This window comes from Notechis scutatus, chromosome Z, assembly GCF_049901735.1.
Source record: "Notechis scutatus isolate UNSWTSFEM ecotype Mainland chromosome Z, rNotScu1.2, whole genome shotgun sequence".
In the NCBI taxonomy this organism is placed as follows: Eukaryota; Metazoa; Chordata; class Lepidosauria; order Squamata; family Elapidae; genus Notechis; species Notechis scutatus.
Genome location: NC_142025.1, coordinates 38,322,600 through 38,341,628, shown reverse-complemented (window position 1 = coordinate 38,341,628; position 19,029 = coordinate 38,322,600). Strand labels below are relative to the sequence as shown.

The 19,029-nt window shown below is 39.7% G+C and overlaps 1 protein-coding gene across 3 annotated transcripts in view; it reads right to left on the bottom strand.

The window, feature by feature from the left end:
• Nucleotides 1–19,029, bottom strand: part of DGKB (diacylglycerol kinase beta) — a 306,279-nt gene that overhangs the window by 217,970 nt on the left and 69,280 nt on the right. For all 3 annotated transcript variants that reach the window (XM_026677800.2, XM_026677801.2, XM_087946837.1), the window contains 2 exons: nt 8,290–8,406; nt 2,937–3,010 (listed from right to left, as the gene is read on the bottom strand). In XM_026677800.2, coding sequence (XP_026533585.1) covers nt 2,937–3,010; nt 8,290–8,406 — 191 coding nt within the window. The remainder of the gene's footprint in view (nt 1–2,936; nt 3,011–8,289; nt 8,407–19,029) is intronic.

Genomic DNA, 19,029 nt, shown 5'->3' with positions numbered 1-19,029 from the left:
TCTGGTGTTGCTTACAGAAGAAACTGCCTCTCCGTTAACCCTTATTACATTCTTGGCAGGACTAGACTTCCTGTCTCTGGAACTTCTCTGGAGTTTCTTTTCCCCTCCTTTGCTGGTACTTTGCTTGTGTGGAGTGACCATTCAAAGTTACAATGGCACTGAAAAAAGTGACTTATGACCATTTTTCACACTTATGACTGTTGCAGAATCCCCATAGTCATGAGAGGCCAGGCGAGGAGATGCATGCCTTGATGTGAGTGATATTGAGTTGACCACACCCAGCCAATAACATGACCACCAAGCCATGTCCACCCAGTCACATGACCACCAAGCCATACCCATCACCTAAGCCACGCTCACAGAACCAGTTGTTAAAAATTTGAATCCCGCCCCTGGTCATAAGTCACGCTTTTTAGTGCCATGGTAACTTCAAACAGTCACTAAATGAACTCTTGTAATTCAAGGACTACCTGTATAATATTTGAATATTTAAAAAATGAAACTGGATTTCTTATATATTTTACATCCAGCTATACACTTGGTCATTAATTAGATTTTTCAGAAACTAAATTCATCCATTATTCCTAGTCTGAACCAGTAGTGGCATTCTACCAGTTTTGCCCAGTTCTGCCGAGCCAATAGTGCCGTTGAGCAGCGGAATCCGAAGTGGTTCTCTCTGCCACTCTACCATTGGGCTTACCCGCCCAGGCTCTCATACTCACCTTTATTCCCTGCTTTTGAAGCACAGCTGCTTTGCACGGCACAGCAGAATGCCATGCGGCAACTGCTGAAGTGACAGGGAGAGTGCAGGCTTGCAGGAGGTGAGTTGGAAGGCCTCTGTGCCTGCTCAAATGCCTCTGTGCCTGCACAAAGTGAGCATTTGGTGCATGCACATGCAAAGTCTGTGCACATGCGCAAAGCACGTCCACCTAACCATACCACAGAACTGGTAGTAAAAATCTTTGAATCCCACCACTGGTCTGAATAGGATCCAAAAAAAGGAAAAGAAAGTCAGGTGAACTGGATGAACTGTAACTATCATGACTACTGGAGCAGAGAACTGACAAGAGCAATTGCTTGCAATTTTAGACCAAATCAACACATCACCCTAATACCTATCCTTTTTCCTTTTTTGTTTGAATGAGAAAATGTTTGGTTGTTATTTTAAGCTATTACTTCTTCTTCTTCTTTTTTGCTTAATACAGCCTTCCAAGGAGAAAGTTTCTGCAAGATAACTAGAAAGTTACAAGTTAGTCTGCATACATAATGTACTTTTATATCTTTTGGACAATGGGATCAAGGAACGAGACAACTTAAAGCTAGAATTCAGCAAGAGATTTTAAATAAAAAACAGAATCATGGCAGACTAAATAAAGTAGAATAAAATAGTTAGGGGAGGTTGAAGTAGCAGTAGATAACTAAGCACTTCCATATGGGCCTTAGTTTAATTTTAAAAAGACCTTTTCAAAATCATGTTTCTGGTGAGAAGTATCTGTTCTTTCTCTAACAATTTTCAGGGCAAGAGAAAAGATACAAAGAAAAAAAGGAAAGGAGGAAATGAAACTGCGCGCGTACACACACACACACACACACACACACACACACACACACCATGAATATGCAATACAGCTCTCAAGAAATAATTCTTGTGATATTGTGACCCTGGACAAGGGGAAAAAAAATCAAAGGAATACAAAAATCTGTTATTAGGAAAAAGGAAGAATAGTAGTAAGAATATAAACTAAATTGCTGATAGTTTATCTATCTTTTAGATAAATTATATATCGTTCCTTTAAAAGAAGACTGCAGAATCAACCAATGAAGTCATAGAAATTATCAGAAGTTTTAAAAAAGGAAAGGTGGCTGAAATAGTGTTATAACCAGGGATGGGATTCTACCAGTTCGCACCTATTCTCTAGAACCGGTTGTTAACATTCTAAGCAGTTCGGAGAACTGGCTGTTAAAAGAAATTACTGGCCTAATCCTGTAAAGAAGGCAGGAAGGAAACATTCTGGTGTTGCTTACAGAAATTGCCTCTCTGTTAACCCTTATTACATTCTTGGCAAGACTAGACTTCCTGTCTCTGGAACGTCTCTGGAGGTTTTTTCCCCTCCTTTGCTGGTACTTTGCTTGTGTGGAGTGACCATTCAAAGTTACAATGGCACTGAAAAAAGTGACTTGTGACCCTTTTTCATACTTATGACTATTGCAGCATCCCCACAGTCACGAGAGGCCAGGTGAGGAGATGCTTGCCTCGATGTGAGTGATATTGAGTTGGCCACACCCAGCCAATAATATGACCACCAAGCCATGTCCACCCAATCACATGCCCACCAAGCCACGCCCACCAACTAAGCCACGCTTACAGAACCTGTTGTTAAAAAATTTGAATCCCACCCCGGTTATAAACTGAAATATTCAAAAGGAACAGAAGGTCCAGAGAAGTCACAAATCCAACAGCATTATCAATTGAACTCCAAAGATACTGCAACATAAACCCCAATAACCACAGCTAGTTATAATTAATAAAGCCCACTTGTAATGGAATTTTATGCCTGTACTCATAATATTTACTTTACAGGCTTATTTATTGTGGTCTATAAAATAAAACTGCTTCAACAAGCCAAGAGCTTACCAAAAATGGGGCAATTTTTCAATTTGAAACATATTCCAAATAAGAAAAGGGTTTAACTGTAGGTAAATAAATAAATGTAGAAATAGAAACATAACCTAATCTAATTAACAAATTGGTCATAGTTCAACATCATTTTATTATTAACATTGTTCTATGTAATTAGTGTTAAGCAGCTTTGGAAAACAAAATGTAAAATACATGCATTCATTTTTTTTCTCTTCAAAAAGTAATTAAATGAATTGGTTTTCTTTCTAAATCAAACTGATGTAAGCCCTTAGCAAGATCATCAAGAAACACATACCTTTCTCCTTGTTTTCCTCCACTTTTAGGATTAACAAAAACTAGAAGTGGTTGAGTACCTGAAGCTGGTGTGATCTAAATTTAAAGAATTCAAAGGAAAACAATTCAATTTTCTTCAATATATTATATTATATTACTAATGTAAATATACACAGTAAGCTCTCTACATATACGAACTAGACTTCTAGGCAAGTGTGTGTGTATGTGTCTATGTGTGTGTTTATATACCACATAAATTCTAGTCTGTCCTTCTCTCCATATATTTTCAATTAGTACATTCATGTATGAAAAATCATAAATATCAAGAATATTAATGAAATATATTTTAATAACCTTAATTTTAAATATGCCTAAAGTTATTGCCCTTCAGACATTCTTGAAATATAGATTCTAGCAATTTGACTCTTCAGAAATGTAGGCATCTACCTTTTGCATCAAATACCACACAATACGCTATTTTGAACATGTCCAGTAAGATACATTTGTCAGAAATTGAACAGAAGTATGTTACATAAAATAACCACAAAAATATCTTCTATAAATTTTATTATTGATGTTCTTAGAACCAAATCAGACAATCCAAGAGCTTATCAAAGAGGATAATTTTTTGGTGCAAAATACATTTTCTTTGCTTTTTCTAATGGCTTTACACACAGTTTTGTCTATTTTAAATACAAATAAAAGTGGACTTTTTGTGAATAAGGGGGATGGAAATCCCACAGGTTGGGAATTCAGACAGGATTCAGTGAGCACAATTTGGACAATCACTGCATTAGTGAGAGGAAGATCTATGAGGCATGTAAGTTTCTGTGTAGATAAAATCACAGCCCTTTTCAACAACTGTCACATCTTTAATGCTTATTTAGAAATTTAATCAATGTTATTTACTTAGTTTAATTCCAGGATTGTTTATTCCTTTGAATGAAGCATAAACCAGTGGTTCTCATTGTGACAAAGATTGACTGTCTCTTAAAACTCTCTATGGGTTCAGGTTAATTAATGATACTCATCTTAAGCTTATACATGATATATTACTTCCTCTAATTAGAAATAATAAACCTGATCATTATGCTGGTTAAGCTGGAAAGAAATAAGATGAATGTGCTTAACTATGATTAATAACAGTTGCACATAAGAAGTGATCCTCTCTGCACTGAGTTGCCTGCATAGCCCTTTATTACTATGCTTTTTAAAAATATTTAGTACTAAAAACCTTCATGGATAAATTATTCCTTCCATAGTGAATATTGTTAGAAGAAATATATTACCAAAATAAATGAACAGAAAATTATGTTTTTTATATGTGATGAAGAGTAAGCAGAAGAGAAAAATCTCAATTTAATACAAGCTTTCTAAGCAGGTATTCCAAACTCAAATCAAGATTCATATAATATAATATTACCCTTTATTAAAATGGTTGCATAAAAACATAAACACATTATGTGCCTGTATAAAATCTTCATGTGTTGTTTTGTTTTCTTTATTCTTTTTTCCTTTCACCTTTATCTTTTCTACTTAATCAAAGTTGAAATACAAGTTATCCTAGTTATGATATTTTTTCCTTTCTCAAAGATTTTGTTCTGGTTGTTAACTGTTTACTTATATTGAAGATCAATCATATATTTCAGATAATAATTTAGATATAGGCAGTTCTTGACTTACTTACAATTTTGTGACAGAACTTCTGTCACAAAACAATGTGCTTACTTAGTGAGTTGTGCTGGGTTTTAAAACCTTTTCTGTGATCATTAAGCTAATCATTAAGTTATTAAGAAAATCTGGCTTCCCCTATTGATTCTGCTTGTCAGAAGCCAGTTGGGAAGGTCACAAATAGCAATCATGCAATCCTAGGATATGCAACTGTCATAAACATTTGCTGCTTTTCAGATGCCCATATAGCCATCATGTGATAGGAAGGAACCTGCAATGGTCATAAAAGTGAGCACTGGTCACACGGTACTTTTTTTTAGCACCACTGAAACTTCAGTCACTAAACAGTCATAAACTGAGGGTTTCAGCTACACAATTTAATTCCTACATCAGCTTTATTTAAGGTGGAGCTATTTTATGAATATCTTTGTATCAAATAATAATTCAGCCACTAATCTAAACTTATTCATAGGATGGCAGAACAAATTTGGCAGAACAAGTGTGCTTTAAAAATAGAAACTACACATACACAAAACTGGGGTTTCATTTAGCAGTAACTGATGAGGAAAGGAAAGACATCTTTATAATACATAATTCAAAATATAACAGCCTAAGATATTTAGAAGAAAAACAACAAAATGTCACACTAAAATCTTTACTGTATATAGTATACTGTAGATTTATACACAAATACTGTACTTGGAATAATGTACTGTGTAACTAAACTAAAATAATAAGGTATCTAAAAGTGGTTCCTCTATAATGAATGGCTACGCCAATGATATCTTTTAGCTTAGAAAGAAAGTGAACAAAAAGAGAAATAATAATACATGGAAAATATTGGCAGAAATTTTATCCATCTTCCACAGAATCATCAATTAAGAATGAATATTGGGAGATTTAGAACTGATAAAGGTATTTCACATAGTACATATTGGAACTATGGAATTCACTCACATTAGCTTTGTGCTAGCCATCACGTTATATGCTTTTGAAGAAATTTAAGGAGGATCAGATTATTAAAAGCTATTAATCATTGATCTGTCAGCATTTGAATCATGATCAGTATGTCTCAAATATAATATTTAATATTTATTTATTTATCATATTTGTATGGCTGCCTATTTTACAAAAAATTGACATGAAGTGATAGACAATTATTTTAAAATGAAAATCAATAGGTATATAAAAACAGTCATATTTAAAAACTACAAAAACTATAAAAACTATAATTAAAACACAGGAGCAATACAGGATGATGTGAAATTGTAACAAAATAGCCCTGAAAGATCTTCCTTCTCTCCTGGGATATTCCAGGATTCCATAGTGAAAGCTTGGGTGTCTTGAAATTGAAAGAGATGGCACTAACCTCATTTCCAGGAGAACAGCATTTCATACGTTGAGCATCATAGCAGTGAAAGCGTATCTACTGGGGCCTGCCAAGAGTAATTCACCAGCTTACGGGACCCACAATATGCTACTCTGGTCGGACAATCATATGGAATCAAGGAGAGACAGTCCCTCAGATAGTTCCATCCCATAGCATAAAAGATTTGAAAGTCAAGACTTTCAAATTGGACTTGGACTTGGAAGCACTCAGGTATTTTGATACAGATGCTGATGTCCAAAATAGTTTTAAGTTTAGTCATTTGCACTATCAATGGATTTTTTTTTTAAATGGGCACATGTCATCATTCTATTTTTTTCTTCCATTCAATTTTGCAAGACCTTGCCTTGATCAAGTTGACATGGCCAACTTTTCAATCCTATGGGATTTATAAAAGAATATCCCTCTACATCAGTTTTTACACCCATAAGAAATCCCTGTATAACAAGCAATTATTTTACTCTCTTTACAGGGAATCTCATATTCCCTCCTATTCTATCCCATTACAAAGTTTAAACGTTGTTTCTTTGACTGAATAGGATTCTGACATACAATCCCAGATTGCTCTAAGTGCCTCTCTTTTATTCATCCTTTTAGATAGAAGAATACTAATTGTCAGCTTTAAAATTCAGCTGCCACATTTTTTTAAAGAGAGTTGGAGGAGTTGAAAAGTTCGATTATTCTGTATGTGATTTATGAAGTGTAGAAGTGGGAGGAGAAAAGGGAGGAGACAAGGTGGATTCTGTGTAACAAGCGAAAATAATTTCACTTGGGAAAGTGCCTTTGACATGCCAGATCTGTTTCTAAATAAATCAATTGGAGAGAAATGTCTCGGAGTGATTGATATTATGGATACTTTCTGGATGCCTTACACTAATATTGGCAATCAACATTATTTGTATTAAAAGTAGCCCTCAACTTATAACAGTTCATTTAGTGACCATGCAGGGTTATAACTGTTTTTCACACTTAACAACTGTTGCAACATCCCCATATCAAGAGATCAAAATTCAGATGCTTGACAACTGATTGATATTTATTATGGTTGCAATGTCTTGGGGGTCATGTGATCCCCTTTTGCAACCTTCTGGAAAACAAAGTCAATGGGGAAGCCAGATTCATTTAACAACCAAGTTACTAATTTAACAACTGCAATGATTTACTTAACTGTGGCAAGAAAAGTTGTGAAATGGGGAAAAACTCACTTAACAAATGTCTTACTTAGCAACATAAATTTTGAGCTCAATTTTGTTCATAAATCAAGGACTACCTGTATTTTATTATTGCTGCTTTGTTAGTTTTGCGTTTTATACTGTATATATTTATTTATATCTAAAGATTTTAGGTGTATGTGTTTCTCTGTACATCTGGTATACATATTCATTGTATATTAGGTATGTTTCCTTATTAGGTATGTTTCCTTAAGGCCATAATAAAGATTAACCAAGAACTGAGGACTTGACCTTGCTGTCCATGCCTGCAAGCTTCCTGAATCCACCCGTTTATTCCGTATGACATAGAATAATAGACTTTGACCTAAGCTAAATTTATTTGGTATAACTCAGCAGGACATAATTTATATTCTAATGTGACTCATATCTTACTTGAGGCCCTATTTTACCAAATATTCAACATCCAAGACAGCAACTGGAACAAATTAATTGATCAGAATGCACATGCCAATACAGCTGTGAATGACATCCATTAAATAATTTACCTTATTAGAAGTAATTAATTAATTAATAAGTTTGAAAGCAAGATGTTCTACCAATTTTGAAAAGCCAGCATGAAAGTCCTGTGCAGATGGCATTCCTAGAAAAAGAACTGTAGAATCTGCCAGATCTATTTCACTGTGTACCATTTGTAAACTATTATAAAAATGTTCTCTTTGTTAGCAGTCTATATTGCTTTCATTCTAACAAAAGATCCATGGAGACACCTGGAGATTATTTTGTTCCTTTAAGTACAATAGAATAATGTGATTTATAAATTATATTATAATTAGACATATGGCAAAAATATTATAGGTACAAAAGCTAGCTATTACCTTACTAATTATATTATTAAACATACCATCAGTGTTTTCAATAAAAGAGTCATATATGCAGAATCATACAGTTATCCTTTTATGTACAAACTCGGGAAAGTGTTTTAGTAAGTTAAGATAAATGTTTACTATTCAATGTGATATGCTCAGTGTACCATGCTTTTATCTGTAATCCAACCTGTGATCAAGCTTAACTTTGAATCTGTAACTACAGAAAACATTTTAATAGTAACTATACAAATGCTTAAAAATGACAGTGGCAAATCATACCTGAAGTCCTTGACCATCAATAGTGAGTGAGTTTGCTCTCTGTATCTTGCTTCGGTCAACTACTTTGTTTGTTTGTTGACAGGTACTTCTTTCTTTTTTCATTGTTCCTTGGGGTTCCTAAAAAGGAGATCAGAAATAATAGATTAATATATTAAATATGTTACTGTGATAGAAATAGAAAAATCTCATTCAACAATAATGCATTCAACCACTGTTCAAGTGATAATGAGTTCAGTGATTGCAATCAAATTAAATGAAGTCCAAATTCACATACATCTATTTATATATCTAGACATAATAGCAGTTAGATAATAGATAGATGATTTTTTTCCACAATAAGAACTAATGCAATGGTGTGAAATTGGTGATACCATATGAGGCCATGATCATGCTTCTTAAATAAGATTAATTAGAGAACGTCTACTCCGTTGTACACTGAAGATCACAATTGTTTTACAATCTGAAGACCTCAAAAGGATTTATTGCAATATAATCTCATTTCAATATCACATAGCACAATTGTGTGTGTGTGTAAAATTTGAAATAATTGAGAAGTTAAACTAAAAGCATGTAAAAAATACTAACAGGTTTTTATTTTTAGCCTCTCTAGAAAAATTAGCAGTTGCTTTAAAAAAAATGATATTCTATTTGCAAACTGAGGTAATTGGGATTTGTTTGCCATCTTGGCAACTAAACTTGAACAAATAATAATATCAATGGTAATAACTGGCATTGGCTGTATTTTATCATGTTTTGAGTAAAATGTATCAAACTGGAAAAAATGTGGATTAAAGTCCCTCTTATTCTCAACACAACTGCACAATATGAATCAATAGAAAAAATTGTGTGCTTCATTTTAATGTTTTATTGAAATATCTATAATTTGTAATGATTATAAAGTCCAAAGTAGTTCAAAATAAGTCTATGAAACACAAAAGCATTACATGAAAATAACATAAATATTAGTATTTTTGTGGTTAGAAAGTGTCAACTAATAATAATAATATCATAGAATAATAATAATAATATCATAGAATGGTGTACTGCAGGTAAATCTACCGCTGAATTACTACCAAATCATGATCTGAAAGCCAAGTGATTATTAACAATACTACCACTAAACTTAATTATTATTTGAAGTTAAATCAATCTCAAAAAACTCAGTACAATGGTCTTGTTGTGCAGAAGCAAGAGTGCGGCATTAGAACCAGACTCATAGTGACACATAAAAAATACACTGAGTTTCCTCCTTTAGCATTACCAGAATAAGAATCAACATTTGAAAATGATCTATTCATAAATTCAAGACCTTATATATTATTAGTTTTAGCTTAAATCAATCCACTGCAGGATGGAGCTTCTACTGAAAGTAATGATCTGTCATCAATCATGCCTGATCAGTAATTTAGTAGATAGATAGGGTTGAGATGGAGACAGCTTCTGTTCCTGAGAAGGGTTCTGGATTTCCTTGTTCCTAGTCCAACACCTTGGCCAATACACTTCAATTGATCTTAATACTTCATATTGAAGGCTTATATTTGAAGTCTGAGTTCCATTTGGCTGGCTGAAATTTATCAGGCAGCAACTGAGCACAAGAATAATTAACACCAAATCAAAGCAATTCATGTCATAGCTACTCAAGATTTATAATATATTTTCATTACTTATTGCAGTAATGGACCCCAGAATAGTCAGATTTCCTGCTTATATCCTGGTGAAGGTCCTTTTCTCTATTACAGGTGTGTCAAACTGGATTTCTTCAAGGGCCAGATCAGCATTGTAGTTCTCCTCCACGGACTGCCGGGAGGGGGGAGATGGAATAAACACCCCCTGCAGCACTTTGCTGGCCAAAATGGGGCATAGGTGTAGCCACAGCCATCCACCTGATCCCCATTTTGACCGGCAGAGTGAAAATGAGACATGGATGGACCTCTTGTAGCCCCTTTGCCACCATGGGCCAGTCCTTTGCTATTTCCAGGTTGGCTCCACTGGCTTGATTTAAGCACCCCACGGGCCGGAGCTTTGAGTTTAACACCCCTGCTCTATTACAACTGAACCTTCACAATCAGGAAGATCTAGACCTCTGATGGTGAACCTATGGCATGTGTGCTGGAAGTGGCATGCAGAGCCATCTCGCCAGCCATCTCCTGTTGCTATTCTGGGTTCCAGCATGCATGTGTGCACCAGCAAGCTAGTCTTCATGCATGGGGGACTGCTGGAAACTGGAAGAGCAGCTCCTTGGCATGCATGCACATGCTGGGCAGCTGGTCTTTGCTCATGTGTGCATGTTAGAAACCGGATGCACACCAGGAAGCTGAGATTCCGGTTTCTGGCGCACACATGTGCAGTCCTGTTTTAGTGCTCAGTGCCGAAAAAGTTCTCCACCAGTGACCTAAACTATAATGGAGCTGTTCCCATTGAAAATAAGATGCTCTGTTCAAACAGAAGTGGTAATTGTGAACCATTTACAGCTTTTAAATTGGTACAAGAAGACATAAAGAAAACAAATTGCTTTTGTCAGGTAAGTAATAGCAATATTTCTTCTGCTGCTATAGTGTGTGGTGTTGAAGCAGTATATCTCCCAGCTGATATATTGGTATTACATATCAACCTTTTTGTGCTGTTCTGAGTCTGAATGCAGGAATGGTAGTCTCAAACTGATCCAAAGAGATTACAGAATCTCATGCTTTGTCAAGAGAAAACCCAAAGTCAATAAAAATGCATGGAACAGTTCTGTTAGAATTTATTTATGTGAAATAGCTATATCTTAGGTCTAAATATATTCTAACAGAAATATGATATCTGTAAACATAGCCACAAGTCTTGCAATTTTTTTGATAAGTTTTTTTCAGAAACCTGCCATTTCCTTCTTCCTAGGCCCAGCCAATTTGGTGTAGTGGTTAAGGCATCAGGTTAGAAACTGGAACATGACTAAAAGAGTTTTAGTCATGCCTTGGGCACAAAGCCAGTAGGATGATCTTGGACCAGTCACTTTCTCTCAGCCCTAGAAACAAGCCAATGGTAACTGCTTCTGAAAAAAAGCTTGCCAAGAAAACTGTGGGGACTTTATCCATATAGTATCCAAGAATCAGACAAAATTGAATGGGAAAAAATATACATAGAAGTAAGTTTTTGATTCTTTGTTTCAGTGATTAGTCTTTTTTTTTTCTAAATTTAAAGGATAAGAATTATCAAAAAGCAAAATATACTACTCTATAGTTTATTGTTTTTTCTTCAGTTAATTACTTTAAAATGTAGCAGAGCAGCTTTCAGGATACACAATGTTCAATATTTTCACATTGGTCCTATTGTCACATGAAGATCACAGATCCTTTTCCTATCACATCCAAAGCAGTTTTGTAGAAAAGATCCTGTTTACATTCAATCCAAAGTTCTCCTATAATGTGAAGTTATTAAAAAATCCATATAAAGTGAGGTGATGCCTATGTTTGTCAGGTAGACATCTCTCCACACAAAAGGCCCTCAAATAATCAATGGGTTCTTCCTGTCACAAGATTGTTCACTGTTAGGTCAGGAAGAACATCAGAGATAGAAAAATGGTACAAGTAACATGTCTTCAGACCAACTCTTTGTCAGGCCTGCTATGTTTCAACTAAACTTCTTCCTTTGCTTTTGTTAGATCGGAAGTGGATCGGTTCGAAGGAGACGCGAGACCATTCTAGTGAGTTCAGCTCTTTATTGGGAATAGGAACAGTCTGAAGAATACAAGCCGCAGCAGCCCTTCATATAGGGCTGGCTCGCGGCTCGGCGGCCAATGGCAGCGCTTTGAATCTCCCGCGATCGGCACAGCCAATCCGGTAGAGTCTTAGCGCTCCAATCACGGCCGGGCTTCGACCAATCAGGTCGCTGTCCGTCTGGACCAATCAGTTTGCGAGGGTTTGGAGTATGCTAATACAGCACACCCCTCCCCTCTTGGTTTCGTTTGTCGGTGCATCGTGACGTAGTCGTGCAGGTAGGCGGGGCTTTGTACCTGTCTAGTTGACCTGCGCGGCTCAGTTCTTGTTTGGTTGTCGACCGGTTCGGAGGCCTTCTCTGTCGCTCCGGTTCCCAGGGATGGAACCGCCTGGAAGGTCGGGCTGGGCCTTTCTTGGTAGCTCCCTCCCGGTCTACCTGGGCTGGTTGAGCTGCCGCCTCTGTTGTTCCCGCCGGATTTTTCCGGGCTGGTTGAACTGGCCTGGCTGCTCCTTCCCGGACGATTCGGGGTTGCCTGTTCTGTTGGTTCTGCGTTTACTGGTGAGTAGGACTGGTTTATTTGCGGGTTATTTGTTCTGGGTGGGGGCTGTTCAGCTTGCGCTAGGGGTGTCCCTCTTTCTTTAACGCTTGCCGTTCCCCCCCCCTTCTAGTTTCTTGCTCGGTTGTATGGTTGTTGACTATTCTGGACCTCAGTTGGTTAATGTGCCGTTTCCAGTTTTTCCCGTCGCTTGTTTCTAGTCGGTATGATACGGGGCCGGTTATTTGGGTGATCGTTGCTGGTATCCAGAGTGGTTCCCCTAATAGGTTTTTTGCGTATACTGTGTCCCCTATGTTGAATTCTCTGTGTTTGCTGGAAGAGCCCGGGGGTTTGTCAGGGGTGTACGTGGGGTGCATTCTATCTAGCGTTGACCGTAGTTTTCTGCCCATCATTAGTTCTGCCGGGCTTCTATTTGTGGTTGCGCTAGGTGTGATGTGTTGAATGAGGAGCATTTTATTGATTTTGTCTTGTATGTTGGTTGCTTCTATTTTCTGGATGGCTTTTTTGTGTATTGGACCATGCGTTCCGCCCGTCCGTTCGCTGCCGGATTTGCCGGCGTGGTTAACACATGGCGTATGCCCTGGCCTGCCAGAAATTGTTCAAACGCTAGTGCGGTGAACTGGGGCCCGTTGTCCGACACTATTATATCTGGCAGGCCGTGTGTGGCAAAGAGTTTGCCCAGTTTCCTTATTACCGCCTCCGTTGTGGTTGATTTCATGGTGCTTACCTCCAGCCAGTTGGAGTAAGCATCTACTGTGATGAGGTACATGTGCCCCTTGGTTGGCCCCGCGAAGTCTATGTGAATCCGAGACCACGGTCCTCTTGGTGTTTCCCACTCATGTATTGGGGGCGGCGGGAGGACTGGGTCTGGATTCTTGGCATTGTCTGCATTTGGCTACCCAGGTTTCGATTTGTTTATCCATGCCTGGCCACCATGCATAGCTTCTGGCCAGGCTTTTCATCTTAACCATCCCTGGGTGACCCTCATGCAGCATTCCCAATACCCTTTCTTGCAATGTTTCCGGAATTACCACTCTGTCCCCCCAAAGTATACAGCCCTTCTTGGTAAAGAGTTCAGTTTGTCTGTTTCTGAAGGGTCTGAATAGTTCGTCCTTGTCCCCTTCCGGCCACCCTTTTCCAACCCAGCTTAGGACTCGCGCCAGCCGCTTGTCTTTATTTGTTTCTCTGGCAATGTCTGGCGCGGTCACTAGTGGGTTGGGTATTGTCTCTATTTGCAGTACCTTCGTCATGGGTGCCGGGTCGTCTTCTAGATCGGGCAGGGGTGAGCAGCTCAGGGCGTCTGCGTGGGCGATGTCCTTTCCGGGTTGGTGAACCAGCTGGTAATTGTATGCTGACAGGAATTCAGACCACCTTGTCATTCTTGGTGGTAGAATGTTCGGTGTGGCCTTATTTCCTGCTGGATCCCTAGCAGCGGCTTGTGGTCCGTGATGATTGTAAAAGTCCTACCGTAAAGGTATTTGTGGAATTTCTTGACGCCTGCGACGACTGCTAGGGCCTCTTTGTCGAGCTGGCTGTAGTTCCGCTCCGGCTTTGAAAGTGTCCTTGATGAGAAGGCAATGGGTGCTTCCCTCCCGTCTGGTAGCTGGTGGCTGAGGATGGCGCCGATCCCAAAAGGCGATGCGTCGCATGTTACCGTTAATGGCAGGGTCTCGCTGTACTGGATTAGTACCGCGTCAGATGTTAGCAGGTTCTTTGTGTTGTTGAAGGCGCTCTCCTCCCGTGCTCCCCAGGTCCAGGTGGCTGTTTTATCTAACAGCCTATGCAACGGTTCCACCACGGTCGCCTTTTGAGGTAGGAAGACATTGAAAAAGTTTAACAGTCCCAAGAAAGCCTGCAGTTCCGTTTTGTTTTTGGGTCGTGGTGCTTCCCTTATGGCTCTCAGTTTCTTTTCTGTGGGGTGGATCCCTTGTTTGTCTAGGAGGTACCCTAGGAACTCGACTCTCTCAGCCCGTAGCTGGCACTTCCCTTTCTTGACTTTGAGTCCCGAGTCTCTGAATTTCTTCAGTACCTCCCTCAGCCGGGCTTCTAGTTGCTTTTCATTTTTCGCGGCCACCAAGACGTCATCAAAGTAGGGCACCACCCCCTCTATGCCCTGGAGGAGTCTTTCCATGAGGCTTTGGAAGACCCCGGGTGCCACGCTGACTCCGAACTGGAGCCGGTTGCAACGGAAAGCCCCCCGGTGCGTTACGATGGTCTGGGCTTCAGCGGTTTCGGCATCGACCGGCAGTTGCTGATAGGCTTGTGCCAGGTCGAGTTTTGCAAAGATCCGGCCTCCCCCCAGCGAGTGCAGAAGGTGCTGCAGTACTGGGATGGGGTATGCGCTTTCCTGAAGCGCGTGGTTTAGGGTGGCCTTATAGTCCCCACAAATTCTCACGGACCCATCTGGCTTGATGGGGGTGACTATGGGGGTTTCCCACCTGGCATGATCGATTGGCTCCAGTACCCCTTGCGCGATGAGCTTATCTATCTGTTCATCGATCTTGGGCTTGAGTGCAAATGGCACTCGTCTGGGCTTGAGGCGGATTGGTGCGATGCTCGGGTCTATATTAAAAGAGATAGCGGACCCCCGGTACTTGCCTAGGCTGTCATCGAAAACTTCCCGGAAATCCTCCACGAGCGCCGCTTCCCAGTCCGACTCTGTGGTGCGGTGGATTCCGGTTACTTCAATGCCTAGGGGTGCGAACCACTGTAATCGCAACAGGCTCGGCCGATCCTGGTCGACAATGGTCAGGGGTAGCACTTCGGTGTGGTTCTAGAAGGTGACTTTAAAATGGCCTCTGCCAACTACAGGGATTCGGTTTCCCTGGTAGTCCTTGAGGGTTAGTGTTTGGTCTTCTAATTTCTTGCGGCGGATGGAGGGAACCAGATGCTTGATGGTGTGCCATGAGACCATGGAGAGGAAGGACCCGGAGTCCACCTCCATATCGCATGGCTGGTCTTCTATCCCCAACGTCACGTATACCTTTCTGGCGTCGCTTGTGGAGGAATGGCCGACGACGACGGTCTGGTGTGTTTCCTCTCTTGGTCTTGCCTTGTTGAGCCGCCTGTTCCGACCCTCTTGGCTCCAGCGGCTCTCCGTCTGGCGGTCTCGGTATCTGGTGGGGTTGTTCTCCTGCCTCTGTGGGCTGCCATCTCGTCGCCGCGGGCTGTAGTGTTTTTTATTTCTGCACACCTTGGCGATGTGCCCCCGCTTTTCACACTGCTGACAAACGGCATCGAGGAACCGGCAGTCTGAACGGGGGTGATCGCCTCCACAGCCGGCGCACTGGAACCTCGACTTACGCCCTCGGGGTTCCCGTCGCCATCGTGCTGCTTGCAGGCGGTGAATTTCCTCCTCCTCGTCCTCGGTTTCTGAGAAGGAGTCAATGTCGCCGTGGTGCGTGGTTGTGTCCCGGTGGTCGATCTCGGGTCGCCTTTCGGGGTTCGGTGTCGTCTCGCCGGTCGCTGCTCGTGGCGCGATGCTTGATTGCCGCATCCGGGCCGCTGATTTCTTGGCCGCTTCAGCCGCGGCTACTTCTGTGAGTGCATCGGCGAGGGAGATGTCGCCCTTTGCCATGATGCGGCTCTGGAGAATGGGGTCTCGGAGTCCCAGGATGACGCGGTCTCGCAGGGCCTCGTCCAAGTCGGCGAACTCGCACAGGCCACCCAAATCTCGTAGGGCCGCTATGAAGTCACCCGAGCCCCTCGCCCTCGCGCTGGTCCCGCCTGTAGAAATCGTGCCGCCGGATGAGGATGGGCACGATGGGGGCGTAGTGGCTTCGTAGCAGGGGCTCGAGGTCGCCCCACTCCATGGTCTTGATGTCCTCCACTTGGCCAAGGCCTTGGCCATTTTAAACACCACCGGTCCACAGTGTGTGAGGAATACGGCCCGTTTCTTTTGGCCGTTGGCATCTTTGAGATTGCTACTCTCGAGGAACATCTGGAACCTATCGGTGTAGGATTCCCAGTCCTCGGTAGCGGGATTGAAGGGTGCGGGTGGTGAGTTGATGCCGGCCATGCTGCTTGCTGCTGTGTGCCGCCTCGCCACGTGCTGGGTGGTCTCTTTGTCTCACGATCCCATCCTCGTCGCCAGTGTTAGATTGGAAGTGGATCAGTTCGAAGGAGGCGCGAGACCATTCTAGTGAGTTCAGCTCTTTATTGGGAATAGGAACAGTCTGAAGAATACAAGCCGCGGCAGCCCTTCATATAGGGCTGGCTCGCGGCTCGGTGGCCAATGGCAGCACTTTGAATCTCCCGCGATCGGCACAGCCAATCGCGGTAGAGTCTTAGCGCTCCAAGCACGGCCGGGGCTTCGACCAATCAGGTCGCTGTCCGTCTGGACCAATCAGTTTGCGAGTGTTTGGAGTATGCTAATACAGCACAGCTTTTATTTATGCCAAATAATGCAGAAAGACATTCACTGAAACTATCTGCTTATTGATTTCAAAAAGATGTGTATTTCAAGATCTTATTTCATAATACTCTACATAGTAAAACATATTTTTTTTCTTATTATTAAAGTGAAAATCCATTTGGAACCTGATTATTAATATCAGAAATTATAAAAGTGTGACTGAATTGGTTATTTTTACTATAGAAGTACCTCAAAGAATATTGGAGAAAGTTATGCAGGTAATTCATAGATAGTTATATTTAGTTATACAAAAAAATGAAAGAATTGATGACACTGCAGTTGTTACTATCCAGGTTTTCTTTCTTCAGTTTGACATCTTCATAAGATTAGGATATAAAATTTTCAGAATTCTCAACATGGTCAAGAATTATGGCAATATCTGAATTGGTTTGATGATACTTAGGAATTCTATTCTGTTATTTCAAAAAGAAAATAGAAATCTGCATAAAGAAATTGTTCTATCTCCAAATAAATTGTTCAAAAGCTCTTTATTCCCAAGGTCTGATTATACAAATGCAAGCAAAGACCTATAGCATAATAAACATATTATGTATCTGTGGTATTAACCCTTTGAAATTACCAGGAGACAGCTGAACAATAATAAAGAGCATTATTAATGAATTTTTGCAAAAGAGACCTCCGTGCTCATATAAGCTGAGCACAAATGAAATCTTTCCATAGGAATACATGGTGTTTAAATACTGTTTCAATCCTCCGGCCTTGATCACTGCCCCTCAATTCTATTGGCTGCTTTTCTGGGTGGATCCAGTTCCCTTCCCAGAAACTCCATCCCATCTGTTTATTCATTTCCAGTAATCTCCAACCTCTTATTAATTTAATATGACAACTAAACAACTTGACCTGCAAATTATCTTTCTATGATCTGCCAGTCATCTAGGCATACCAACTATCTGTCTTGACCAGAGTGTACAAAACAGTTATAGTCTTGTTATTGTAATACAGAGAACTTCTTACACAATCTCTTACTTAACATCTCATTAGAGCTTCTTACATTAAATAAGGGCTAAATATGGTGTTACCATTGCTCTGTCTTTTACAGGAATAATTCTTACTTCTCACAATATCACCAAAAGAAAAACGTATAACAAAAAAACTCTGTTTATTACATAAATAATTGAATTATACTAATTCAATCTTAATATAGTCCAAGTACTACCTCTTTAAGATTATTGCTACTTTAAATTATTTCAACATTTTTAAATTAGCTTCAAATTATTTGCCAATAACTTATTTATTTCTATACCTACGCAGAATTTGATTCGCTTTGAGTTTTAACTGAAAAGACATTTTAAAAAGATTAGAACAAATGCATCCAAAGAAAAAGTTTGCAGGATCCAATTACAATGCTTTCAAAAATCTTCAAATCAGAAGTTCACAATACATCTGGCATTTTTTGCAAAAACTAAACAAAATCTCAGGATAATAGTACAATATACTTATATTAAATGGATGTGAAGTTGACATTTATTGAAAATAAATGACACTTGCAAAAATGCAGACATTTATTTTCTGAGTGGCATATATGTTCTAGTTATGACTATTTTATTAGGTTGTACAAAATGATTGATGCATCTGTAATCATTTTGTCTCATGGATTCATCTACTGCTGGGTGAAAGTTAATCAATATAACATAGAAAAGCTAATGCATATTTTGATGGCTAGAAACTTAAGTTGTTGTGTTCTTCCATCTACTTTTAGAAGTATTGTTTATTCCCAAGGGAATACTGAATTCTTGAGTTCTATCCTTGCTGATTTAATCTTGGAGGACTAACCCTTTCTAATTATTCTATAGATTGTCATACATTTTTAAAATAAGTCTCTTATGGACTTTGTTTGCCTTCAAAAGCCTTCCATAACTATCAAACCTATTATCTATTTTTCATTACTGGAGCATAACATGAACATGAATTTATGAATTTATATCCTGAAAACATTTTATTATCTTTCACTTCAACCTCTAATACTGTTGAGATTCAACAGTAGCTAGCTTTTTTTTTTTTCCTGGTATAGAAGTCTATTCAACTGTTAGGCAGAATGAAACAAATCTTTTCA